Raw genomic sequence first — 27,361 nt, 5'->3', positions numbered from 1 at the left:
GAGAGAGAGAGAGAGAGAGAGAGAGAGAGAGAGAGAGAGAGAGAGATATAAATAGATATAGGGGAAAAATCAATAAAGAGAGGAGAATAGAAGAGAACAAAAATAGGAAAAGGAAGATAAATATGAAGAGAAATGAGAGAGAGAGAGAGAGAGAGAGAGAGAGAGAGAGAGAGAGAGAGAGAGAATGTATGGGAGGAAGAAATGGGTGTATGGTTCTCATTGTAGGGGGGTCAGGAGGGGGGGGAGCATGACCCAGATGTGTTGAGATAGTCCCTTTATGCTCTCTCTCTCTCTCTCTCTCTCTCTCTCTCTCTCTCTCTCTCTCTCTCTCTCTCTCTCAATACATAGTGCTCATTTTTCATGCTGCTCTCGTATCATTCAATATTTTACATCTCTCTCTCTCTCTCTCTCTCTCTCTCCGTCATTATCCGTCTCTCCTTTCCTTCCTTTCTTTCTTATTTTCTTTTTCTTTTCGTTGTCTTTAATCATTTCTTTCTTTATTTGTTTGTCTGTCTGTCTTTCTGTCTGTGTGTCTGTGTGTCTGTGTGTCTGTCTGTTTGTCTACTGGTATCTATCTATTTGCTGCTGCTACTACTACTTCTACTACTACTACTACTACTACTACTACTACTACTACTACTACTACTGCTAGTGTTCTGCATCTCTCTTTAATAAAACTCGTATTCACAAACACTGGTCCTACATCACAACTATCTTCAAAGGCCATAAAGATGTCTAGCCGGGTTTCCAAGAGTGTTTGTCCTGTTAATGACGTAGAAATCTTGTTAATGTGCCGCTAGAACCATAAAAGAACACTTGAAATTCCGCATCACTTAACTAGAGCCCCTTAACAGTAGATTCGAAGAGCGTTCCCGATGTTTATAAGGTAGAAGTGTTGTTAATCTACCACTGGAACCATACAAACACGCTTAAAATCCCGCTTCACTTCAACTAGAGTCCGTTAACAGTAGTTTCCAAGAGTGTTTCCGATGTTTATAAGGTAGAAATCTTGTTAATCTACCACTAGATCCACAAAAAACACCCTTAAAATCGAACTTCACATTAACTAGATCCCTTTAAAAGTAGTTTCCAAGAGTGTTTTTCCTGTTAATAACGTAGAAATCTTGTTAATATGCCACAAGAACCACAAAAACACCCTTAAAAACCAACGTCATTTCAATTAGAGCCCTTTAAAAGTGTTTATAAGGGAGAAATCCTGTTAATCTGCCACTAGAACCACAAAAAACACCTTTAAAAACCAACGTCATTTCAGTTATAAGGTAGAAATCTTGTTAATCTGCCACTAGAACCACAAAAACACCCTTAAAAACTCTCGCCACTTCAACTGGAGCCACACGGAAAACAGAAACGATGTGGCTCAGAAGTGATGCAAGAATATACTCCTTAAACTACTATTCACTCACTCGTAAGGGCCAAGAGGTCTGCTGCCGCTTGTCCATCCTTTGTGTGTCATGTTGATGGTTAGCTCTCTCATTTGTCTCCATGCCTACCTGTCTTGGGCGCCAATTAACCTGTTATCAGCTGATCTTACCTTATGACCTTGCTGATCCCTCCTCCTCCTCACCCTCTCTCTCTCTCTCTCCTCCTCCTCTTCCTCCTCCTCCTCCTCCTCCTCCTTCTACTCCTTGTTATTCATGAGGTAATGTGACTTAGTAGATTACAGGAGGTAGTGATTAAATACCAACTGAGCCTCATTATCTTGGAGGAGGAGGAGGAGGAGGAGGAGGAGGAGGAGGAGGAGGAGGAGGAGGAGGAGGAGGAAGAGTGCAGAAAGGAATTGGAATGTTGGTGTAAATAGAGCGAAGGAGAGGAAGAGATGAGTATATTAGAGGAAGAGAGGAGGAGGAGGAGGAGGAGGAGAAGGAGGAGGAGGATGGTGTTTGGGTGAGTGCTCAGTTGGGAGAGAGAGAGAGAGAGAGAGAGAGAGAGAGAGAGAGAGAGAGAGAGAGAGAGAGAGAGAGAGAGAGAGAGAGAGAGAGAGAGAGAGAGAGAGAGAGACATGGAAAAGTGCTGAAAGGAAGGATGAAAAATGGATGACATATATGAGAGAGAGAGAGAGAGAGAGAGAGAGAGAGAGAGAGAGAGAGAGAGAGAGAGAGAGAGAGAGAGATTGCCCACTGACGTCAAATCACCAAACCCTTTCCTATTGGCTCACCTCAATGTCCACGACCAATGACGATTCTGTTGCGTCACCACAACCAACCAATCTCTCTCTTCTCTCTTCTCTCTCTCTCTCTCTGTGGTAGTAAAACATGTCGTGACGTGTCCGCCGAGTTTGACATCTTTCTGGAAGGAGAGAGAGAGAGAGAGAGAGAGAGAGAGAGAGAGAGAGAGAGAGAGAGAGAGAGAGAGAGAGAGAGAGAGAGAGAGAGACGATATGAAAAGGAAAGAAAGACAAGATGAAAGGAGAGAGAGAGAGAGAGAGAGAGAGAGAGAGAGAGAGAGAGAGAGAGAGAGAGAGAGAGAGAGAGAGAGAGAGAGAGAGAGAGAGAGAGAGAGAGAGAGAGAGAGGAGGAGAGAAAGAGGAGGAAGAGAGATAGAGGTGAAAATATAGAGAGAGAGAGAGAGAGAGAGAGAGAGAGAGAGAGAGGAGAGAGAAGTTAGGGCAGGAGGAAGGAAAAAATGAAGCTAAGGTTTGAAAATGAAGTGTCTGAAACAATCACTGCTTCGAAGCTTCAAATTCTTTCCCTCTGCCTTAATATTTCAATTCTTTTTTTATATTTCTTCCTTCGTTTTTCCTTCGTCTTTTTGTTTCTCCTTATCTTTTCCCGGCCTTTTCTTTTCCCATCTTCCGTTTTCTTTCCTTTCTATTTTCCTTTTTACTTTTTTCATATTTTCTTTTTACATTTGTTTATTTTTCTTTTTTTCGTTTTCTTTTCCTTTTTTCCTTTTCTTTTCCCGCCTTTTTTTGCATTTTTCTTTTTCCTTTTCCTTCTTTTCCGTCTTTTTCCCTTTTCTCTTTTTTTCGTTTGATTTTTCTATTTCTTTTTCTCTTTCTTTACCTTTTTTTTCCCTTGTTTCCCTGTTCGTTTTCTCCTTTTCCTCTTATTCCTCCTTTCTTTCTCTTTTCCCTGTCTTTATCTTTGTCTCTCTCTTCCCATTTACTACTTTATTCATTTCTCTTCATTTTTGTTTCTTTTCCTTCAACAGAAAAAAAAATAATAAGAAACAGTTCGTCTTTATTTAATCATTTTTTTTTGAGGGAAAGGAAAAAATAGTCAGGAAAAATTTGAATGCTTTTTTTCTTTACGTTATCTTCTTTTCTTTACTTTTTTCCTTCATTTACTTTATATTTTGTTTACTTTTTTTTTCTCTTTAAACAAATCGAGTCTTTTTTATTTATTTTTGAGGAAAGAAAAGAAAAAATGTCAGGAAAAGTTTTAATGCTTTTTCTTAACGTTATTTTCTTCATCTTTCCTTTTTTCTTCATTTACTTTATATTTTGCTTACTTTTTTTTTTACTTTACAATCTTATTTCAAGTATAAACTCTCTTATTGATTATTGGGAAGTCAAGGTTTAAAAAAAAAAATATATAAAATCAATGAATTGTAAAAGTTAGGTATTAAATCTACCAGAGAGAGAGAGAGAGAGAGAGAGAGAGATGAAATAAAAGATCGGAGAGAAGAAATGAGGTAAAGGAAGGCGAAGAGGAAAGATGAAATAAAAGGGAGAGAAAGATGGAGAGAGAGATATAAAAAAGAGGAGTAGGATGTTTAGGAAGAGAGAGAGAGAGAGAGAGAGAGAGAGAGAGAGAGAGAGAGAGAGAGAGAGAGAGAGAGAGAGAGAGAGAGAGAGAGAGAAAGAGAGGGGGGAGGGGCTACAGAAACTAATTAAATCGAGAAAATGCTTATAGAAAGGAAATGTGAGAGGGAGGGTAATTAATCCACGGTATGGAGAGAGAGACAGAGAGAGAGAGAGAGAGAGAGAGAGAGAGAGAGAGAGAGAGAGAGAGAGAGAGAGAGAGAGTACTACATCAACAGGGTTGGGAAGCGTAATGTTAGTATCCAACTCTCTCTCTCTCTAATTACGTTCTATCTTGTTACTCATCCCTTCAGACTCATTTTGTCAAGAGGAGGAGGAGGAGGAGGAAGAGGAGGAGGAGGAGGAGGAGAAATCCCTGAGGAGTGGAAAAAATACTTTTAAATAATGAAGGATGTGCTATGGTGGTGGCGGTGGTGGTGGTGTTGTTAGTGGTGGTGGTGGTGGTGGTGGTGGTGGTGTGTGTGTGTGTGTGTGTGTGGTGATGCTTATCTTTGGCTTATTGTGAAGTTATTGCTTGATGTTTGATGTTTTGAGAGCAGGAATAGTCTGTTTGTGTGTTTGTGTAGTGGTGGTGGTGGTGGTATATGTATGTATGTATGTATGTATGTATGTATGTGTGTGTGTGTGTGTGTGTGTGTGTGTGTGTGTGTGTGTGTGTGTGTGTGTGTGTGTGTTGATAGAGATGAAAAGATTACTCGTCTGAATATAACCGAGTGTGTGTGTGTGTGTGTGTGTGTGTGTGTTTCACTATTTGATCTGCTGCAGTCTCTGACAAGACAGCCAGACGTTACCCTACGGAACGAGCTCAGAGCTCATTATTTCCGATCTTGGGATAGGCTTGAGACCAGGCACACACCACACACCGGGATAACAAGGTCACAACTCCTCGATTTACATCCCGTACCTACTCACTGCTAGGTGAACAGCACCTACACGTGAAAGGAGACACACCCAAATATCTCCACCCAGCCGGGGAATCGAGCCCCGGTCCTCTGGCTTGTGAAGCCAGCGCTCTAACCACTGAGCTACCGGGTGTGAGTGTGTGTGTGTGTGTGTGTGGACAGAGAGGAAAGCTGTGTGAACTGTATTTATGACAACTTTTAGGAATTGTGCAATGAGAGAGAGAGAGAGAGAGAGAGAGAGAGAGAGAGAGAGAGAGAGAGAGAGAGAGAGAGAGAGAGAGAGAGAGAGAGAGAGAGTGAAGAGAGAGAGACAGTGAAGAGAGCAAGAGAACAAGAGATAGAGACAGAGATAGTGAAGAGAGGTGTTTCAATATGGATGCTGGGGGAAGGGAGGAGAGATGGGTGAGGTCAGTGCTGGGTGAGATCAATGATAAGTGAGGCTGGCGGCAGGTGAGGCAGGCGAGGCAGGCAAGGCAGGCGAGGCAGGTGAATGCTACCGCTACTGGGGCTTGAAAAGAGGTATGTTTCCATGATAACCTACTCCTGCGCCTGTACTTGTATCCTTCCACACTCAGTAGCAACACACAGCCGTATCGCCCCGCCCACTGCCCTCAGCCGGTCAATATCACAGGATGCAGAAGTACAGGTGGTGGTGTGTGCTGGTGTGGTGGTGTGGCGGTGGTGGTGGCTTCGTTGTCTAGTGCTGGTGTGATCTGGTGTTTGTCTGTTGATGTGCTTTGTTGTGTTGTGTTGTGTTTTTATTTATTTTTTCCTGTGGTTAATGAATGGGTTTATTTGTTTGTTTGTGTGTCTGTTTGTTTGTTTGTGATGGAGAGCAGTGAGGAAAGGTTCGCCACGCTTGCCTCTTCTCATCTCCTCAATGTTTTCTCTTTCCTTCACGTCTGTCTTTCTGTTTTCTTTGAGCTGTTATGAACTTGTATTTGTTTGTTACATATTATGGTTTGAACAGTGTCTCTACGTCAACCTTTCAACAATACACGAAGCTTGGAGTGTTTCGGTGGCGCCGCCTGACTCATTGTTGCGCCGAAATGTCTGTGTATCACCTAACCCTGCATCCAGCCCCTCCGTACCACTTACGCGCCCTTCATCTCTCTCCGCAGAAGGCGACTCGGAGTGTGACAGCGACGGAGACTCCACCAGCAGTGGCGGCGGCGGCGGCGGAGGGGGCTCTAGCAGGAAGCAGCAGCAGCTGAGCAACAAGTTGGTGGCCCTGGGTGGCGGGGGTCCCTTGCTGGCCCAGGCGTGAGTACACCGCTGGGAGAGGCCCGCCGCCCCTTGCCCCCGCACCCCGCCCTGCGCCCTTACGCCCCCACCCCCACGCCCAGGCTGAGGCCAAGACACATCCCAGACTAGCCACTGCTACACAAACAACACGAGAGATAAACATACAGAGACAGCCAGACCGCCACACCTACACAGCCAGGAGCAGAGGGAGGGAGAGAGAGAGGGAGAGAGGGAGAGCGTGGCTGACAAATAAAGGGACGGGGAATTTATGATGTATAAGGGAAAGGCTAGTGGGCGATGTAACGCGTGTATTGAAAAAGCTCCACGTTGTGATGGACGCACTGCCAGGGTCAGTTACCTGCCATATACACTATAGACAAGACAGACCGCCGGGGACAGAGGATGGACGGCCATGAGGATGCCACTGTGATGTCCATAGTGCGACTGCAACTGAGGTCAGGTCAGATCGCCACTTAGGTTGATCTGCGTGGCAGCTGTGCATTGTAGCATGAACCACAGGCGAGAAGGAAGAGCAGCAGGGCCAGGGAGCTTGAGGCTGAGCAGGCAGTGGCAGGGAACATGGGGAGCTACAGACATGCAGACAACCCAGTGGGAATTGTAGAGGGCATAGGATAAGATAGCATGAGTTGGGTGTGTAACATAAAAGGGAAGGCAAGAGAGGCAAGGCTGAGATATTGTGAAAAGGAGAAATGAGGAGGAATTAGTGAAGAAGGCAATGCTGATACCGGGTACGGGGAGGAGGAGTGTGGGTAGACAGAGAATAAATTGAGAAAACGTGCTGAAGCGTCACATGAATAAACTTGGACTACAAAAGAGGACGCAATGAATAGAAACAGGTGAAAAAAGTTAACTCGAGCGGCTGACCTTACTACACAGTGGGAATAAGGTCGTATAAAGAATCTAGGATAGGATAGCGACAGTGGGCAACCGGCAGCTGTGAGCGGTAAACAGGCGCTTTGGTGTTTTGGTGAGGCGATGAGGCGGTGAAGGGGCCATGGTTGAGTGACAGACCCATCCCAACACAGGAGACATGTAGGCCCGGTAGGTTAGCAAGAAACGGCCGCAGGAACACAGAAACACCAGCAGGATGGCAGAAAAGGAGTCACAACCGGGCAGCATCATGGCATATAGTAGCGGTGAGGCGGCTGAGTGTTGGCTTGATGGTGGCGGTGGTGGCGGTGTATGCTCATCTCTCACCGCTTTGAGTGTAGGGTTACGCATTTCTGCCGCTCGTTTGTGACAGAGGAAGTGTGTGAGATAAAGATTTCTAGATGATCATATGCTTGTAATAAATAATTTCCACTTTAATATAAAGCAGTACGGGTATTGGACGCTGTGTGACGGGGACTAAGGTGACGAGGGGGGGGGCGGTCACTGAGCTGCCCTCCCCAATGAACAACGAATAGAAAGATAACGGACTGAACAGACGATAGGAACATCAGACGGAGAGAAGGACAGATGGATGGACAGATAAATAAGCAGATATATGGATAGACAGACAGACAGACAGACAGACAGATAGATGCATAGATAGAGAGATAGGTACATGAATGGACAGACGAATAGACAGATAACACGAGAGGCAAATAAATAGATGGAAGATAGTGAAGCAGGAACAGAAGGATAAATAAATGGAAAGAAGAAATAGAAAGAGGGAAGACGAATAGAAAGATAAATGAATGGAAGAGAGATAGAGAAACAGAGGATAAACAAAATGAAAAGAGGAAATAGAGGAACACGCAAGCTAAAAGAAGGAAAGATAGACAGGAAGAGAAACAGGAACATGCAAATCGAAGAGATAAAGAAGAGAAACATTTAAAAAAGATTGAGGTGGACAGACACACAAACAGATAAATGGCAGACGAGGAAGAGGAAGAGGAAGAGGAAGAGGAGGAGGAGGAGGAAAGGGACAAACACAGATTCAGGATAAAAAAAAAAAAGAAAATAAATAAATAAAAGCATACACGGAAATACAGACGCTCAAAGAAATAAAAATAAAAACACTTGCATAAAGAATACAGCACACACACACACACACACACACACACACACACACACACACACACACACACACACACACACACACACACACACACACACACACACACACACACACACACACAGAGAGAGAGAGAGAGAGAGAGAGAGAGAGAGAGAGAGAGAGAGAGAGAAACAAGTTCGAAAAGAGAGAGAGAAACACGTTCGAGAGAGAGAGAGAGAGAGAGAGAGAGAGAGAGAGAGAGAGAGAGAGAGAGAGAGAGAGAGAGAGAAACAGACAAAACAGACAGACAGACAAACAGACAGACAGAGAGACAGATAAACAGACAAAACAGACAGACAGACAGGCAGACTTTTCCAAACTACAACTCATCAACAAAACAAACAAAACAACACAAACAAACAAACAAACAAACAAACTCAGCCCTTCCTTCAACCACCTAATATATATATCCATTGTTATTGCATCATTTTTACCTTCCCCTCCCGTTTGTCTCCCCTCGCCCCCCTCCCTCTACCCAACCCACTCCTGTCCCTCTCTTTTCTCTCCCCACGGCTTCTCTCCCCTCTGCTTAGTGCATTTATAAAGCTATTAGCCTTTTGCACATGTTTGTCCTTTCAAGTAATTGTTTTATGCGTGCTGGGAAAGGAGGAGGAGGAGGAGGAGGAGGAGGAGGAGGAGGAGGAGGAGGAGGAGGAGCAAGAGAAGGAGTAGGAGGAGGAGGAGCAAGAGAAGGAGTAGGAGGAGGAGGTGGAGGAAGAAGGAGGAATGTTGTTGGAGAAAAGAAGGGGGAAAGAAGGAAGGGAGAGGAAAGGAGAGCTGGAGAAGATGAGGAAAAAGAAGTAAAGGAAGAGAGAACAGCAAAAATAGGAGGAAAAGGAATCGAGTGAGAAGGAGAATGAGGAAAAAGGAGGGAAAATTTGTAAGATGAGAGAGAGAGAGAGAGAGAGAGAGAGAGAGAGAGAGAGAGAGAGAGAGAGAGAGAGAGAGAGAGACGTACAATCATATATTTTTTTAGTCTCAGAATATGAACGAAAACTGGACACTCGGATGCTGGGGAGTCTGCACACACACACACACACACACACACACACACACACACACGCTAACTCTTCCTTCTCATCTACAGGAAAATCTCAGAAAGCCAACAAGACTTCTTTATGATGCTCGATGAGAAGATAGAAAACGTAAGTATTTGAAGGCAACACTGTGTTATTTGGTGTGTCAGTAGTGATAGTGTACTGTATTGCCATTGCGCTGTGTCAGGTGTACGGCATCAGCCTTGTAGGTCATATGAGTAATGCTACGTGTGTTTTTTGAGTTGCAGCAATGTGTTATGTGTTTGTAGTGTGATGTAGCCATGTTATTTTTTTAATGTATGAATGGTGCTGGTAATGACAACACAAATTACAATAAGTAGTGTAATTTTCAGGCATAGGAGAAATTTTGACTATTGTAAGAAGCTCTGTTAACACTGACGGTGGCTTTCAAGGAGGTTCCTATTATTGTAGTGATGGTTTATCAAGTATTCTTTACAATCAATAAACGAAACATCAATAACAGTGCCACTCTTCACCTCTGTGCCCTTGAAAACACTCCTTTTGATAGAAGAAACTGTGTAAAGAAACCAGCCTAGGTGGCGCAGGTGTTGCATGATGCGTTGGTGTTTTGCAGGGTCCCGATTACGACTCGGAGACAGAGGAGGCGGAGAGACGGCGGCGGCTGCAGGAGTGTGCCCAGCAGTGGGGAGGGACTCTAAGCAGTAGCCAGGCCGCCAGTCCCAGCAATGACATCCCTGTTAGGTGAGAAACGAGGCTAAACACTTTCTACCCTGCACCTCTACTTCGTTAGACCTTATTCTCTGTGTAGTACTAGTAAGATCAGTCGCTCGAGTTAACTTCTTCCTTCTGTTATTATTCATTGCCTCCTCTTCTTGTTTCCACTTCTACCTCACACATTCACTACTCTCAAAAGGCTCTAGTTGAAATGGCACGGTTTCGAAAGAGTGGTTCTTTTTAGTTGTAGCGATAAATTAACAAGATTTTCATTGTCTTTTCTAGTTTCTCATTACTGCCTTTCCTTTGGGTATTATGGCTTTGATGGTATGAGTATGTGTGTGTGTGTGTGTGTGTGTGTGTGTGTGTGTGTGTGTTTCTCTGCCACTGTGCTTCAGAAGAACATTTTCATCTCAAATCATATCTTTCGTGACCTCGCCGTATATTCCCTACACACACACACACACACACACACACACACATACACTATAATAAGACCCAGATTGGAATATGCAGGAGTAGTGTGGACCCCTCATAAAAAGGAACACACAAGGAAATTGGAGAGGCTACAAAAAATAGCTACAAGAATGGTTCCAGAATTTGAAGGGATGACATATGAGGAGAGACTAAAGGCTATGGATCTACCAACCCTGGAACAAAGAAGGGAGAGAGGAGACCTGATACAAGTTTATAAATTGATCAACGGAATGGACCAAGTAGATAATGAGAAACTGATCCTTAGAGAAGAATATGACATCCGAAGCACAAGATCGCATAGTAAAAAGCTGAGAAAAGGAAGATGTCTGAGAGATATAAAAAAAATATAGTTTCCCGCAGAGATGTATTGAGACGTGGAACAGTTTAGATGAAGAAGTAGTGTCTACAACGAGTGTGCATACTTTTAAAGTAAGATTGGATAAGTGTAGATATGGAGACGGGGCCACACGAGCATAAAGCCCAGGCCCTGTAAAACTACAACTAGGTAAATACAACTAGGTAAATACACACACACACACACACACACACAAGGCAAGTCTCTTAATTTGTGGCCCCTGTTCACCTAGCAGTAAATAGGTATGGGATGAAACTCGAGGGGTTGTGGCCTCGCTTTCCCGGTGTGTGGAGTGTGTCATGTGGTCTCAGACTCTCAGTCCTACCCGAAGATCGGTCTATGAGCTTTGAGCTCGCTCCGTAATGGGGAAGACTGGCTGGGTGACCAGCAGACGACCGAGGTGAATCACACGATGACTGCTCTGTGATGCCTCCTTCTCCTCCTCCTCCATCTCCTCCCCCTCTTCCTCCTCCTCCTCCTCCTCCTCCTCCTCCTCCTCCTCTTCCTCCTCCTCCTCCTCCAATCATCGAGGCCAGACCTGCGGTACCGAGTATCGTCTTTTAATTTACAAGTGTTTATCATTGCAGATTTCGTCGTGGCTTCTGTGTCGTGAGTAATCTAGACACCCCTTGTTTTTGTGTGTGTTGTCCCTCTCATCACCTCCCTGTTTCGTCTTATTGAGGGATTAGCATCAAAGCGCCACGCAACACCAGTGATGATATTTTCACTTTTAATTACTATAGAGTTCCTTTGCTGCACCGATTTTTGTCATGTCAGTTTGTATTTGCTCACTTTTTATGCATTCACGAAAGCATCACGAGATTATCTGATTTATACACTGGTTCACTGGTACGCTACATTGCCTGACTGGTTCTCTTCACTACTGTTTCGTTTCTTTTCATAACTGTTTTTCTTTTTCTTTTCATTTTCACAAACACATCCCGAGATTATCTGATTTATTCACTGGTTCATTGGTACGCAACACTGCCTGACTGGTTTACTTTACTTTTTTCTTTTCATAACTGTTTTTTTTTTTCCATATTCACAAACACATCCCGAGATTATCTGATTAATACACTGGTTTGTTGGTAACTTGGTAAGCCACACTGCCTGACTGGTTCACTTTACTACAGTAGGCACGAGAGGCACCGAGATGCACAGTGTATGCCAGCAGCGTGTCACTGGTCATAAAGCATTAAGGCACAGGCACGTTTCATTGCGTCTATTGAGAAATTAAAGGGTGTTGCTTCGCTAAGGAATGCACTGGACTTATTAAGGGATGAAAATGTATTGATTAGAGAATGTAATGTATGAGAGAGAGAGAGAGAGAGAGAGAGAGAGAATTTAGAAGCGCTTCCTTCCCTCACCGCAACCATTTTCAAAGACTACAGAGACGATTAGCCGAGTTCTAAAGAGTATTTTTCCTGTTGATAATGCAGAAAACTTGTCAACATGTCACTAGAATTACTGAAGCATCTTTAAAAACCCGTATCATTTCAAGTAGAGGTCTTTGACAATAGTAAAGGTGCGGTGCGGAAGTGTTACAGATTCAGAATATGGGGAGAGAGAGAGAGAGAGAGAGAGAGAGAGAGAGAATGTGTGTGTGGTTTGTAATATAACAGACTTCCATTGCTACATAATCCCCCTACAGACTCCCTGACGAGGACACTGGTGGCTCAGGGGACATAACTGAGGATGACGAGGAGGAGGAAGAGCCTGGCCGCATCCCAGATGAGGCGGTGAAGGAGCAGTACATGTTTATGGGCAACCTGTACACGCTCACCCACATCCGTACTGACTCGGACAAGACGGAGCCGAAGGTGGATGTGGTGACAGTACCCCAGGAGGAAGCAGGAGAGGACACAGGCGGCGGGGAGGCGGAGCTGGGGCACAAACTCAATGGCTCAGCTGTGCAGGAAGGGAACGGGGTTTCTGAAGGTGAAGAAGTGACGGACGGAAAACCACAGACTAAAACTTCCCCGAGATCAACCTCCAGACCGGCTTCCCTTATACTTAAGTCAGTTTTCCCCTCAGATACTTTACAAGAATGACCTTCCCCTATTAGGTAACGGGTCAGCCTGAATGTTTCCTGCAGTAGAGGCTCTGTGCGTGTGTCTGGCTGGTGTGTGTACCCACCCACCCACTACCCTCCGCCAGTGAATCCCCAGTTTGTTTACCGCTGTTTGTGGAAAGAAAGGTGTTCTGGGTATTTTTAGATAGTTCCAAGGCACACCATGTTACTAGAACACTATGGAGGGATGTATCTAGGTAATGTATATGTGCCCCAGCCAGCAGAACTGTGAAAAATGTGCTGTAGGATTGCTTTTGATCTTGGTGGCAGAGACGACAGAGCCTTTGGAACAGCAATGTGTTCGTGGAGTTACTGATGAAGACTTTTGGGACTTTCTGGGTGCGTGTGGCGGCTTTCCAGTGCCCACATCGTGTATCCGGCCTGATCCACCCCATAAGAACCGATGAGTGACGTTTCGAAGCCAAAACCTCGACCAAGGATGCCAAAATGCACCGAGGAATGAGTTGCTGGTAAGACGCCAACACTGACAGAATCATGTCTCACTGACAGGCTGAGCTCATTTTTCTGGGTTGTATTCATTTTCCCTCATCATCGTCGCCATTTATTTTGATTTCACTTAGCCTACCTTTACGTAACTGCCATGTACAATCTCTCTCATCCTATGAAGAATACTGGTAAAGAACACTGATTTACGGCTGAAAAATAATGTTACTAACGTAGATTTTCGGAAAGCCGCGTCAAATGGCAGTCGAGCGGAGCGAGATTTGTCATTATTGTGTCATGATTTCCTCCTGTCTTCCCTCGCCTCCAGTCATTGCCTCTTACACATTATGACAAGATGACACCTGGCACATGAGAAACTTACAAAAACTTACATTATGCTACTAAAACAACAGTAAATAAACAAAACTTCTAAGGTCCCACATACATACTCGTAAACTCTTTGTGTGAGTAGTGTCTTTCTTATTTCTATACTCAAAACACCTTATTAAGACCACCATCACCACAACCCTCACCATTAACACCCAACATCACGACCTCAATGCTGTTAAGACCACCACAACCCTCACCACTGACACCCACTACCACCACCGCCTGAGTGCTGTGCTGTGGTGTGCTGCAGGCGCAGGGCGCTGGCTGGCACTCCCGTGGTTTCATATGCTCGCTATTGTGTTCAGAGGAGTATTTTTGTCACATAGTATTTGTAATGTGATTGGTATTGTGTTGAGTTACTTTTCAGTGTGTGGTGACTGATGGTAAATGAGGAAAGAGAGGCTGCATCTAAAGTCACAATGTAGAAAATAATAAGGGAATGTTGTAGTGGATCTGTAGTGGTATGAGAGAGAGAGAGAGAGAGAGAGAGAGAGTGAGTTCAATAATAAAGTGGTGCAAAATACATATACCTACTCAAATGTAATCATATAATTTGTGTGGATAGACAATGAGACAGACAGGTAGAGAACAAATTATGAACATACAAACAGACGGGCAGACAAGCACAGAAAAAGTTTGCAATACTTCTCAAGATCTTAATGAGCTAACCAACAATTTAATAGGTATTGAGTTATATATTTCCAGCAGAGATGTTCTTAGATAACTGGATTAATAAGCTTCTCTTCCTTACCTTTTTAAGGCCATGTAAGTGCTACTGTGAGTCCTGTGTTTTGTGATGTGGAATAAGGAGTGTGATGCCCTAAACTGTATGTAATGACTTGGAAGGATGCATTACAGAACAGGCAATGGACAGGCGTGCTTACCATCCATACCACCAATGCTCAACCTGTTTATTTCACCGTCACTTGATAAATCATTGCCCGAGTGCCTCCTGGGAAGATGTGCAGTTAAGATTGTGTGATGGTGTCTTTGGCGTGAGCAGGTGTAATGTGTTTTCAAAGGTACCATCTACTCACTTGGTTCATTCATTATTGTATATCACCTGAGAACACCTTGTCTTTTTTTTTTATGTAAGAGGGGAAATCTGGCTAAAAACAACAAAAATAATTAAACAAAAAGGCCCACTTAGATGCCAGTTCTTGAGTAAGTCAGAGTTAGCCTAAAGAATGGGATAAATGTCTTGAAACCTCCCTGTTTAATAAGTTCAGAGCTTATAGGTAGATGGGAATACAGAAGCAGGTAGTTATGAGATGGGGCACTGAAAGAACGGAGTAAAAATGAGTTAAACTTGAATTTGACATTGACTGTACCAATTATTACATACTGTCTTGGAACACCTTGAAGCATTCCTTGGGTGTAGCAGTGGGAGGAGAGTGTGGTAGTGAGTAATGCTTGTGATCTGGAGCTGCAGGTTGTCCTTAGTGTTATCTACTGCATAAAACATTCTTAAAAGACACTGAATAACAGTCTACATGCCCAGTATTGTGTATCACATGAGAATACCTTGCTGGGGCTGTCTTCAAGGTGAATCACTTTAAGGTTGGAGTGTTAGTGAGTGATGAGTGTTGTTGTAAGAGCTGTGAAGTCATAAGAGGCTTTTCTTTAGCTGTGGGAGTGTGTTATGAAGGCTTTAGGAGTTATGGGAACCTTGTAATGCCACTCTTGTTTTCAGTCTTGTTTCTTCAGGTTGGTTGGTCTGATTAGGTTGTGGTTTTGTTCATATGTGGTGAGAATGGTCAGGCAAGGTTCACTATTACAGGTATTTGTGTTATGTGATGATGATATACTGTGTTTTGGTGATAGTAATGTGTTTGATGAGAAGTATGTAATGTTATGCCTGATTCCTTTTTTTTTTTATAAATTTTTTTTGTTCATGAATAGCATATTTGTGCACCATGCAGTAAGTGAAACCATTTTTGTCAAGTAACTAGACTATAACAGCAAATATTTCATAGTGAGATAAGGTGAAGTTTTTTCCTGTTTATACACAAGTATTTATATACTATACCTAATATAGGATTGTATTTTAGTGTTGACGAAAATACTGTTCAGCTATTTTTATCAAATACTGAATCATATGATAAAGATACTCAATGGTGTCAAAATAGAAGCATTATGTCATTGCGGCTGGCGTGGCAGGTGATAGCAGTGTGTAGAGGGCAAACCAGTCACACTGTCACTGTTCTGAGTGGAGAGGAATATGGGAATGTGACAGAGCAGTGCTAGGAGACAACTCTCACTCTAACACACTTAGCCAAAGGTTCTTAGTGTGCCTTGCAGAAAGTATATTAATAGTACCAAAACGATACATACATACTACTACCATACCTGAAGATTGATCAGTGAACAAGCTCAGATGCACGTTTGTAGTTTTAATTATTAGTGTGCTTGGTGACGTGAACCACTGCGTATGTTTGAGTCCTGATTCTTTGTAGCACGGACACATGTATACACTAATGTTAGTCAGTCTTTGTAATGCCAACTTACATTACTAGGAATCAAAAAACTCTTAAGTAAAAGCTGCTCATATTACTCGATAGAGAACTTGTATGTAATGATGGTATTGATGCAGTAGTGATGATGGGGATGCAAAAACAGTGCTGGTGGTGTGAGAGTTGCCACAGCATGGGGAACTGTGCCAAAATGCTGGGACCAAAAGATGAAGGATTGAATACAGGCTGTGTGCTATGCCAACTCAGGGCAGACATACATTGTAGCTACATAACTCAGGAGTCAAGCCACGACCAGTGCAGGCTTTTCTTACGTAATGACTATTGTGTGCAGGAGACTGAGCTGAGGTGAGGGTAGGGAGTCTTTTCAGCTGAATGACTTCATGGAGTACTTGTGGCCAATACTCAGATAATGCACTGCTCTCACTTCAACTGTGTACACCTGAGGCATTTTGATCTTTCAGTCTTATTTTCTCTGATCTGTTGGAAGTCTATGAACTCATGTTTTGTGATGAGATTGCCAGCAAATCACTGGACTTAAGATAGCACCACTCCTTATTGAAGCTGCCTGTGTGGCTTTCAGATTCTATTTTGGCATAGATTGAGGTGAAATAAAGTCATGTCACAGAGAACTAGATTACTTACTAGGAGTCACTGGAGCATATAGGAAGGTGAGGGATGGAGTGGGTGTGATGAGATTGAATCAGTCCTGAGTGGTCCTATCAGTGATGCGTCAATGCCACACTTTGTCACTGAGGCTCAAAGTCTGTTCCTGTGAAAAGAAAGAAAAGAAATGTATTATTTGGTTTGAATGTTGAGGACACAGTACACAGAACACAGATGATACATGTGAAGTGTAGGTGATTATTTGTGTGGTTGTAGCTTGGGTGGAATCTGTCACTCAGCAGCCATGTGGTGAGCCTTTGTTTTGCGATTCAGTGCACGCTGAGTGAGCTGCTCTATCAGGTCATAGCCACAAACATGTTATACAAAAAAACGTTGAAAATGTTGTATTAAGAAGAAAGAAACATAGATAGATTTTTCCCATTTTGCCATTTCAGAAACAGTTCTGAGAAATGAATTAGGTATGTAATGTCTTTTTTGACAGAAGCTTAATGCCACTCAATATTGACTACTTTTGGTGCTAACAACTTGTACTTTGGGATGCAGAGATTTAATTTAACTTGCATGCCGAAACAAGTAGTGAGGGAATAGCTTGATTTGTTGTGCCACTTGTACAGCAACAGCAGTGACCAGTCAGGCTGCACCTGACACAGACAGGTACCGGAGAGAGACCGGCGGTGATCAGTCATTCACACCATTACCACTGAGGACATTCCTTGTGGCCAGTGGCAAAAATGTTAAAAGTATCATTAATCTTACTGATCACAGTTATGCAATTCATGTAAAAATGTACATATGGCATTCATATACATATATATATATATATATATATATATATATATATATATATATATATATATATATATATATATATATATTTATTTGCTACTAGTCAAATGGTATGTAGAGCTACCTGTGGTCCTGGTGAAGGTCTGTGGGAGAGCTGCTTCTTCTGCTGCATGCCAGGCAGGGCTATTAAGCTCTGACCCTCACCGCCACCGACCATCTGTTGGCTCCTCACTACACAACACAACACAACACACACAACACTGCTGCAACACTCAGCAGGCTGCTGCTTTGTGCTGTCTGTGGCAGACTAACCACCCATCATGTTATTTGTGTGTTATGTTTGGAATATGGCAATAAATACATGTTCTTATGTTTAGGATGATAGATTACGAAGACTGACGCTGATGACACTGATGTTAGAAAATCTTTGTATTATGTGTAAAACAGACTTACTCACCTGCCAATGCCAAAAAATGTTAGTGAGGCAGTAAAACACTGTAGTTGTGTAGATCAGAGCCAATATTTATGAATTAGAATTTCATTATATATATATATATATATATATATATATATATATATATATATATATATATATATATATATATATATATATATATATGATTATTTCAGTATAATTAAGTTTGTAATATTTGAAAGTGTGAATGGGTGGCCAGAGGGAGAGGTGGTGTGCTGAGTGACATGCAGTGCCAATGGTTGGTTTGTTTCCTCTTAATGATAAGTGTACTAGTAATCTGATCCTGATTAATGTTTTATCCACAATGTGAAGAAGAGTGTTAAAACTGTCTCTACAATGCAATTTAGCAATTAATGGAGTGTGAGTATTCCGTGCAAGTGGCAACCTTCCCACACTTAGCACTGACCCTTGGCTTGTGGGGTGGGGAGGCAGGGAGCTCAGAGAGAGAGAGAGAGCTTCAAAATGTACATGTCCACATCACTGACCAGCACCTCACCCTGACTCCCGGTGACAGACTGCTGAAGGTGACGCTCGGAAAACACAGCCTGGGTAGCGGTGCCAAGTGTGCCGTGGTGCATGGTAAGCAGCAGCCGTAGGAACTGTTGAACTGAGAGGCTGACTGGGGATGGTGTCAGTGATTGTTGTGTTTAGTGGACCTTGGATGCTTGGTGTCTGTCTGTCATGGGGAGGCTTGTTGTGTTTGTGTGCTTGAGAGGACAACTTAGTTAATGATGGCTGTTTTGAGCTGTATTTCCCATCACTGTTGTTGAAATGCACTTTTGATAATATGTAAAGTTTTAGAGATGTAAAGGTTAGCAATATATATATATATATATAAAGAATAGTCTATCAGAAATAGATATTTATACGTGAAAGACTGCTGCAGGTCTTCATATCTGAATCATTCAATACTTAGGCTGTAAATACATGGTCTCGTTGTGTTAGTGGATGGTCAGACCTCCCTTGTCATCTTCCCACATCCTTGACACTCACGCGTCCCTGTGAGGCCAATGATGCGGCCACTGGAGCCATCACTGCTGCACCGTCATACTCTCCACAGCTCACCCTTGGGCCATGATGCAAGGGGTCGGCTCTGAGTGTAAGTGTGTGTGGCTGTGGTGTTGATGGTGACAGTGTTGCTTGCATGACGGCAGGCACAGGGTGAACATGAAGTGTATGGATGTGAGTACAGGAGGAGGGAGGCCTGACATCAGTCTTCTAGTGGGGCCTTAACCTTAACTGAGTCTGTCTTCATCATCCAGGGGCTAAAGAGGAGAAAACACAAGGGCTAAACCTGTGATATTTTGTTGTAAAGCAAGATTTTGTCGTTTTGCTTTGGTTCAATGCTGTTGCTGGAAGTTTTCACAAGTTCTCATATGTTGATGATGAGACATAAACTGTGAGGACTGTCAGAGTGTGTGGTGACTGGTGGAGGGTTGGTCCTGTGACACACACACACACACACACACACACACCTTTGGTCTTTTGTCATTGTTTTAGTTTTGAGGCCAGCCTCAGTGTCAGTGATTTGTCTCAGCGCCTCACACTGTTCAAGGCCTAAATTTCATTGGCACACCCTCTCAACTATCCACACCACACGGCTCTGTAGCATTCTGTCTTGTCTGCACCATTCACCTTCCAGGATGCTGAGGCCCCTTTGGTTCAAGGTTTCCTCATTTGGTGCAGGTGTGGCAGGTACGGAGGCCTGAGTTTGCTGTGGGTGGTGGCGAGGGGAGCTGTTCATGAGCCAAACATAGTGGAAGGCTTCTGGAGAACAAGGACTAAATAATGTTGGCTTGTACTGTATTGTGCATTGTGGTGAAGGAACACATTGAAGCAGGAGGCCACAGACGTCTGCTCAAGGGAAAGGTTGAGGCGCGTTTTTACTTGGAGCTGAAGGTCTCATTTGATTAGCAGGTTGTTAGCTTTGTTAGTTATCCAGTTATGAATTAGATACACGTACTACACAGTCTATTTTACTGGAATTGAAATGTTACTCGGCTTGTCCCAAAACCTCTTGATATATGCCTTCATTTGAGAGGCGTGTATTACAGTATATATTTTATGAAACATTGTTACCACTTACTGTGACAGAATCTCCCAAGAAATGTACAATAAAGAAGAGCTAGATTATAAGTTTTTCCAAGAGATGAGCTTTATGTTATGCTTAATGAGAAATTTAGTGATAGAAATGGCCTGGATGAGACAAGAAGCTGCATTCTAGATCAGTGACTTTGAGGCAGAGCTGCAGAACATGTGAGGGAGTGGAAGTGTAGAGGGAGTGTGGAGGTGACTGACTGCCTGTGGGTAATGTGAGCTGTGATGGAGGTGGTGATGGTGGTGGTGGTGACAGTGTTGGAGTGAATGTTGCAGGTTTATTCAGCACATTTTAAAACTACCTGATGTTATTTATGGTTGTGGAAGTGAGGATATTGTTTATTTTAGAGAGTAGTTTATAAATTGACTTGAGAAAGCTATATATACAGTGTTCAGATTAATCCATTTCTCTTATTTTTGAGGATAAGAATATGAAGTGCAATAATTATGGAGTTGTTATATTTTTGCAGTCTTCATTTAACAAAGACATTTTATTTCCTTGTATCAAAAGTTAGAATCATTGAAGCAAACTTTAGGAGAGGATGAATAAAGAGGGAGTGGAAAGAGAAGATAAGAGGAAGAGAAAAGATAGATGAGGAAGAGAACAAGGAGCAGGAGGGAAAGATGAGAGGAATAGAAAAATGAAACAAGAGGAGAAAAAAATGACAAGGGAAAGGGAAAAAAGATTAAGTAGAAAAGAGGATAAAAATAGGAAAATAAAAGATGAGTAAGAGAAGAGATAGAGAGGAAGAAAACAAAGAGCAGGAGGGAAAGATGAGAGTAGAAAAATTAAACAAGAGGAGAGAAGATGACAAGAAGGGAAAGGAAAAAAATAAGTAGAAAAGAGGAGAAAAAAAAAATATGAAGAGCAAGCAATAGGAGAGGAGTAGAGGAGATGGCTGCCCCTGTGTTGCCTCTAGTGTTGGGGTGACTCCCTTTAGCGTGTCACACCAGACACTCCAGACCTTCCTTCCCTTCACCCTCATCAGCTCTGTCCTTGTTTGGGGCTTTGTGTTATGTAAAGTTTCCTAAAAACAGGTGAATCAGCTGCAAATTGCTGTTATTGTCTTATGTAATATAAATTTTCATAACCGTATAATCTTTGTCTCATTTTCCATCATTACTATTATTATCAATTATTATGGGTAAAGACTTGAAGAGGAAGACAAAGTAAGTTCTGCAAGTGAGGGAGGTTGAAGACAGAAAAGACAGTAGAGTACCATGAAAAGAATGAGTGAAATGTAAGGAAAGGAAGTAGACCAGAACGCTCAAGCTATAGAAGTGGGCAACAGTTTGCTGAGTGTGGGATTAAAGGTGTATGATAAGCTGCTGATGAGAGGATGAGAGAAGAAACAGAAATGCTATCTGAGAAGAACAGGAAGGTTTGACAAAGGAAAGGTTGGGTAGACCAGTTGTTTGTGGTAAAGTTGTTGGATAAAAATTTTCTGGGGAAGAGAAGGAAGTGTGTCTGGTGTTCATGGACTTGAAGAGTGTATGATAGGATTGACAGGAAGGGACAAAGGATAGGTTGGGTAGATCAGATATTTGTGGTAGAGTAGATATGTAAAAAAACTATGGGGGAAGAGAAGGAAGTGTTTCTGGTGTTCATGGACTTGGAGAATGTATGATAGGATTGACAGGAAGGGACTATGGGATGTTCTAAAAGTATGGAATGTTGGAGGCAAGTTACTGGAAGGAATAAAGAGATTGTGTATACAGCAGGGCGCGTGTGTGAGAGTTGTTGATAGAGTGCAGTGTAACGTTGAGGGAGAGAAAAGGAAATGAGGTAAGAATCGGTATCTTGAGAGCCTTGGCTGGATGGGTGTATTGCCAGTATGGGACACATGGATTACATAAAACTATTGGTCAGATGTGTGGGGTAAAAGGTTAAACGGGACTACACCTGATATGTAGTGTATGTGTGTATGGAGAGATTATGAATATTGCTAATATCTTATTATTTTGTTTGCTTGAGCAGCTGTCTTCTACATCCTAATAAAACTAACTGTATAATGATTTTAATTTAGTCTTAGGGAAGGTTTCAGTGTGTAAGTACCTGCATACTTTGTCCCAAACACCTCCCTAGGCACTGCACATTGACAGACAAAGACTTAATGATATTCATACTTTATTACTTGATACTGACTTGAAATAATGATGTGCCAGCAGGGCCTGAAGGAGTCAGCGGCCTGCTGGTCATCCCAGACACACGCACACACGCACACATCTACCACCGCTAGGCGCGCCGCAAGGGACGGTGGACCAGTTAGGGTTCTTGGAGACCTTTCTGAGCCACACTGGGACGTGTTAGATGTGGACATATAGTATTCTGAAGCTAAGTGCTCCTAAGGTAAGCTTTCACACATACATTAACCTTCTAAATTCATCTTCTTTAAAACTATTTGTATTATCAATGTAAAAATGTAAAAAGAAAACTTACAAAATTGTTTATTTCATTTTGAGATTTCTTTTTAATTCATCACCAAATAAGGAAAGTATAGGACTGTTTTACTTCTACTGTTTTAATTTGAGATATTGGGAAGGAGTGTGGGAGTAAACTTTCCTTCAATTTATATGTAATGAGTCTATGGAAACACCTAATTGTTTAGCTTCCACTGATTCTGCAGCTAATGATACACATACACCAGTAAAACAGCCATCCTTGCCTCACTTGCACTAAAACAGCCTACCTAACTTATGCTAGGTGAGAGAGTAATCTTATCTGGATTAGACAACACTATCTAACTTTTCTTTGGTTAGACAGACCCTAGCATCAGCCACACAGTTAAAAATTATCTCTAACATCACAACGGTTAGACAATCTCTCCATAAGACAGGATGAGCACACTTCCTAGATTCACTTGCGTTCTTCTATCTGACCCTTGATGAGGTCTGTCATGTATGGGTATTGCACTTTCTTCTTGTTGAGTTCATCCTGAGCCCACAGTAGCAGTTTGAGTAGCTCGGCTAGGAGTGGAGTGGTCTCCTCCTGGTTCTGTGCGCGAAGGATGGCTGCATTCAGCTCACTGGCAACCTGCTTGGGGGAGAACTCTGCTTGTATCTGTGCTAGTCATGATTCTCACAAGCAATTTATACAAGACAGAAAGACAATAGTCTCTCCAATATCCATTCTAATTCATGATCAGCATGTCTGAATGTTGGACTGTCTGGTACAAAAATTATATTGTGGTACAGTATCATGCATGTGTACAGCCCGTTTTATGACATGTCTCTTCTGTGACAACTGTAGCCAATGTGCCTCACTGGGCTCACCTTCTGGCGGTGTGAGGGGTGCAGGAGGTCACCGAATGGGGATGTGTCAGGCTGGTCAAAGGCAAGCAGCGCCAGGGTCCTCTCCAGCTCATTGAGGATGGAAGGGTCCCGCTGGCCACGCTCCGCCAAGTGGTCCTGAGCATACACCACAGCCTCCTCCACACGCCCCTCACGGATCAGCTCAATCAGCACCTGTTGCTGTGGGGTACAAAGCGTTGGCATTGCTGGCACTCTGCTCTGCTCTTAAGGTAACCTGTTATTTACATAGCCACAACTGGTTATTTCCTCCCCCAAAAATAATACAAGCATATATAGGAATTACATGTATAACAAAAAAAAATCATTAGGAACCTTTGAAAATATTAATGTTTTGGCTTCACTGATGCAATTATGAGTGAGGTGACAGTCATTACATGGTGATGAGACATTCGGTGAGGTTAGTCTCAATAGTTACAAGGAGAGTAATGGTACAAAGAGAGAGATGCAACTAACACCTCAGCACCTGGCAGGTAAGGGTGTTGTGTTACCTGGAGGTGGAAGTAGAGCTGGGAGTTGTCATCCAGGATCTCCGGGTGCAAGGCTGTCACCATCCTCATCGCCTCCTGGAACTGGCCATTCTGTATCGCTGTTCTGATTCGGATACGCTCGTCCAGCTGGTCCAGGTCCATTGGTGGCTTTATATTGGCCTCAATGGAGAACTTTTCAGCGGCCTCCTTGAACCCCTCTGTGGTGGACGGGTGTTCTAGTTAGAGATGCATTATGGGCTCTTGAAATAGCAGACTGTGTCACTCTGTGCTTCAGTCCTTGTGTCTTATAAGGATCAGCACATGGACCTGCTTGGGGACTGGCATCTAAGTGAGCCTTTTTGTTTAAATGTTTTTGTTTCCCTTGGCCGGATTTTGACTTTTACATAAGAAAAGCATTTCTCGGTTTGTCTTCAGTAGTGTGAAGTCAGGGAAACAGAAGGGAAATAACAATAATGACTATTTAGAAATGTAATGTACAGTCATTCTATTAAAGTAATATCTAACACACTATCTGTCTCCAAAACAATCTTGCAAAACTAACAGCCTTCCCATCCCAGCCACCACCACCACCACCACAACTCACCCATGACGAGGTAGTTCATAATGAGCTTGTTCATGTCGGCTCTGTGGATATGCATCTTGTTGGTCTCCTCTAACCACTCCGAGGTTTCCATGGCCTTCACTCCCTCGTTCGTGCCACTCTGGTCAGTGTCACTGTCCACGTTTGTTCTCATAAACTCCTGCCCTGTGGAGAATGACTCGTTACACACACACACACACACACATAACTATATCCTTCAATAGAAGCAAAGAGCCTATGTACTTTTTATGGGTGCAGAGAGCTTATCTCTCACACACACACACACACACACACACACACACACACACACACACACACACACACACCATAACTATATCCTTCAATAGAAGCAAAGAGCCTATGTACTTTTTATGGGTGCAGAGAGCCTATCTCTCTTAATGGGTGCACAAAGCCTTTATCTGTTAAAATGATGCACAAAACACATATCTCTTTAATGGGTGCATAGAGTCTTTATCTCATTTAATTGCAGCACAGAGCCTATATTTCCTTAAAGGGTTGCACAAAGGTCCTATATTTTTCTACTTAAGCCTTGGACTGCTGGTGATATCGTGACATTTGTTACTTCAAATTTGTCATGGTATACACACTTAAAAGTAACACCACAGCCACAGATAGGTGCTTGAATTAGTGTTGGCTAAGTAGATGTCTGTGGCGTCTTATCAAATTCTCAAAAATCTGCGTCACAACATTAATGGAGGAGAAGAGAGCACTGTCCCCTTAACCCATTCACAGCTATCTGCCAAACCTTTCCTTCATTGCTAACCACACTGAGACATTTCTTCTGGGTGGTGGAGTGGGGATAGACAGAGAAGGGAAAAATGTGAAGAGTAGAAAATGAAGAATGGGTGAAAATATGAAGTGATAGAGTGAAAGAAAGAGGGAATAGCCATTATGTTGAGTGAGTTGTTTATTTATTTATTATTATTATTGTTATTTTCGTTTCTTCTTACCCAGCAACCTCTAAAGCTTATGTCGTCAAAAAATATCGAAAAACTTACTCCAATCCCTTACATTCTTACAGACGACTATATAGATTTCACACTACGTTCTTTGTGTTCAGAATAGTTTCATACCCAAGGGAAAAGATTACCTGATGCATACACTCTCTATCTCCATATTAACACTTAAGAAATGATTACACCCACTTAAATAATCCTGGAAAAGTCAATAAATCGCTTCCCTGTCTCACCAAGGACACCACACTAACGTCAGGCTCCATGACAATGCATAGAAAAATTTCCTTGTCCTTTCCAGCCTCCTCCTCTGCAGCGTGAGGCACAGACATGTATTTTTGTGCCTAGCTATATAAAGATGTACCGTGTAGTTCAGAGGGACGCACTGCTGGGATTGCATTACCTTTTGCAGCGGCGTGAGAGTAAAATGAAGTGGAGGGTCGAGCGAGCGTCTCCAATCAGCTGATGTAAACAGTGGTAGTAGAAATGTCGAGTCTTTGCAACGGTGTTTTTAATAACCTAACTAACCACTAAAGATTCAGAGGAAAGAAGGAAATGATGACAATGAGTTTTTATAAATTTATTGTTCAATGATGCTGCTAAAATGTACATAATCACTACTTTTTTGTTATGTCGATAAGTTGATGAGTACCGTTACCGTACTGCTTCAAATACATCGGTCCATCGTAGCATCGTATATGACTTAATACTCGATAAACGTCGCAATAATAAACTGTTCCGAGACTAGCCACAAATAGTTAAAGAATGCAGAATTTGTACTCGTAATACATATAGTAATGAAAGTAGCCATCGTCGCCATGAAATTGTTATATCACCTATCGCCCTTCCTGTGACCTTCGCATTGGATCACTGATAGTCTCGATTCCCTTAATACAGCTGTTTCACTTACCACCCACCCACACTCCAACACACACACACACACACACACACACACACACACACACACACACTTGCGGTTTCAGGAAAAGGAGTCACCAGCAGTCACCACACAGGGAAACATTTTTATATTTTAGAGGTTTTTAGTGTCCCTGCAGAATTACGTATTTTTCGTTCGTTATTTTTTTTTTGTTTCCACGCGTAGAGATCCTTGTTTTGATCTGAAGCTATATACGTCAACTCAAGCGATTTTAATAGGTAAATATCATTGGCCAGAACTCATGACGTTTATTAAGCCACGTTTCTCAACCCCACTTCACGTCTGCCTCCCCATCCCCACTCCCTTGTTTCTACATTTCTGATTTCTCATATCAACTCCCTATCACTTCCATCTAACCCCCATTCTCTCTCTCTCTCTCTCTCTCTCTCTCTCTCTCTCTCTCTCTCTCTCTCTCTCTCTCTCTCTCTCTCTCTCTCTCTCTCTCACACACACACACAGTAATAATAATAATAATAATAATAATAATAATAATAATAATAATAATAGTGCTGCTGGTGTTGCTAGAAATTCCCGGGAAACACTAAAAAAATGAAGGAAATATTGACGAGTTGATATGTGAGGGAAGGAGGAGGACTGGAGGAGGGTGTTGGTGTGGGCTGTCTGAACGGGAATATAACCATTGCCTTATTTAAAGACATTTGGGAGTTATTTATCTATATTGGTGGTTAATTCTGACTTTGCTTCACTTTCTGGATCTAGAAACACAAGGGAATATAGTTAGTAATTAATGTAATGACCTTGGAGGAAGGCAACGGTAATGTGCCTCTGTGACCCAATGTTTATGTACGTAATTCATTTTAAGAATCGCGAGAAGGAAGAAGACGCCCAGATCAGAATCCACTCCATTTTTAGACGCAGCAAATACTTTAACTAATAACCAATGTATTATGATATTACCGAGTTCAATGTTTAAAGAACGAAGTCCAATGAATTTGTGCAATAGCTACATATTTGTTGTAGCATTACTTCATTTGACTCGAAGCCTATATATCAATAGATAGTATAGAAGAAATAAATTATAAGATTATTTGTGTAAGCCGGAATTAAGTTCTGTGCACAAGTGTGTGGTGGGTGCACATTGTCACGTGGCCGTCACCGCTGTAAGGCGAGTCTTCCTTCACGGCTTGTGT

The 27,361-nt window shown here is 42.6% G+C and overlaps 2 protein-coding genes across 5 annotated transcripts in view; one reads left to right on the top strand and one right to left on the bottom strand.

Annotated features, from left to right (window-relative positions):
• The window catches only part of LOC123512105, a 79,580-nt gene extending 58,562 nt beyond the window's left edge, over positions 1-21,018 (top strand). For all 3 annotated transcript variants that reach the window (XM_045268335.1, XM_045268336.1, XM_045268337.1), the window contains 4 exons: positions 5,808-5,949; positions 9,081-9,138; positions 9,626-9,753; positions 12,210-21,018. In XM_045268335.1, coding sequence (XP_045124270.1) covers positions 5,808-5,949; positions 9,081-9,138; positions 9,626-9,753; positions 12,210-12,609 — 728 coding nt within the window. In that variant the 3' untranslated portion in view covers positions 12,610-21,018. The remainder of the gene's footprint in view (positions 1-5,807; positions 5,950-9,080; positions 9,139-9,625; positions 9,754-12,209) is intronic.
• A 1,016-nt stretch (positions 21,019-22,034) lies between these two features.
• Positions 22,035-25,798, bottom strand: LOC123512106 (glucose-induced degradation protein 8 homolog). Of its 2 annotated transcripts, none has more exons than XM_045268338.1 (5): positions 25,677-25,798; positions 24,303-24,464; positions 23,720-23,916; positions 23,193-23,390; positions 22,035-22,956 (listed from the first exon to the last, which is right to left on the bottom strand). In XM_045268338.1, the coding sequence occupies exons 2-5, from the start codon at positions 24,451-24,453 to the stop codon at positions 22,777-22,779; spliced, it is 726 nt and encodes a 241-aa protein (XP_045124273.1). In that variant the 5' UTR covers positions 24,454-24,464; positions 25,677-25,798; the 3' UTR covers positions 22,035-22,776. The 2 variants fall into 2 exon arrangements, with proteins under 2 accessions (XP_045124273.1, XP_045124274.1); XM_045268339.1 differs by having other exon boundaries at positions 22,035-22,953.
• Positions 25,799-27,361: the final 1,563 nt, after the last annotated feature.

Source organism: Portunus trituberculatus, chromosome 32 (genome assembly GCF_017591435.1).
Source record: "Portunus trituberculatus isolate SZX2019 chromosome 32, ASM1759143v1, whole genome shotgun sequence".
In the NCBI taxonomy this organism is placed as follows: Eukaryota; Metazoa; Arthropoda; class Malacostraca; order Decapoda; family Portunidae; genus Portunus; species Portunus trituberculatus.
Note: the sequence above shows the minus strand (reverse complement) of the source record. Positions and strands in the feature narration are given on the sequence as shown.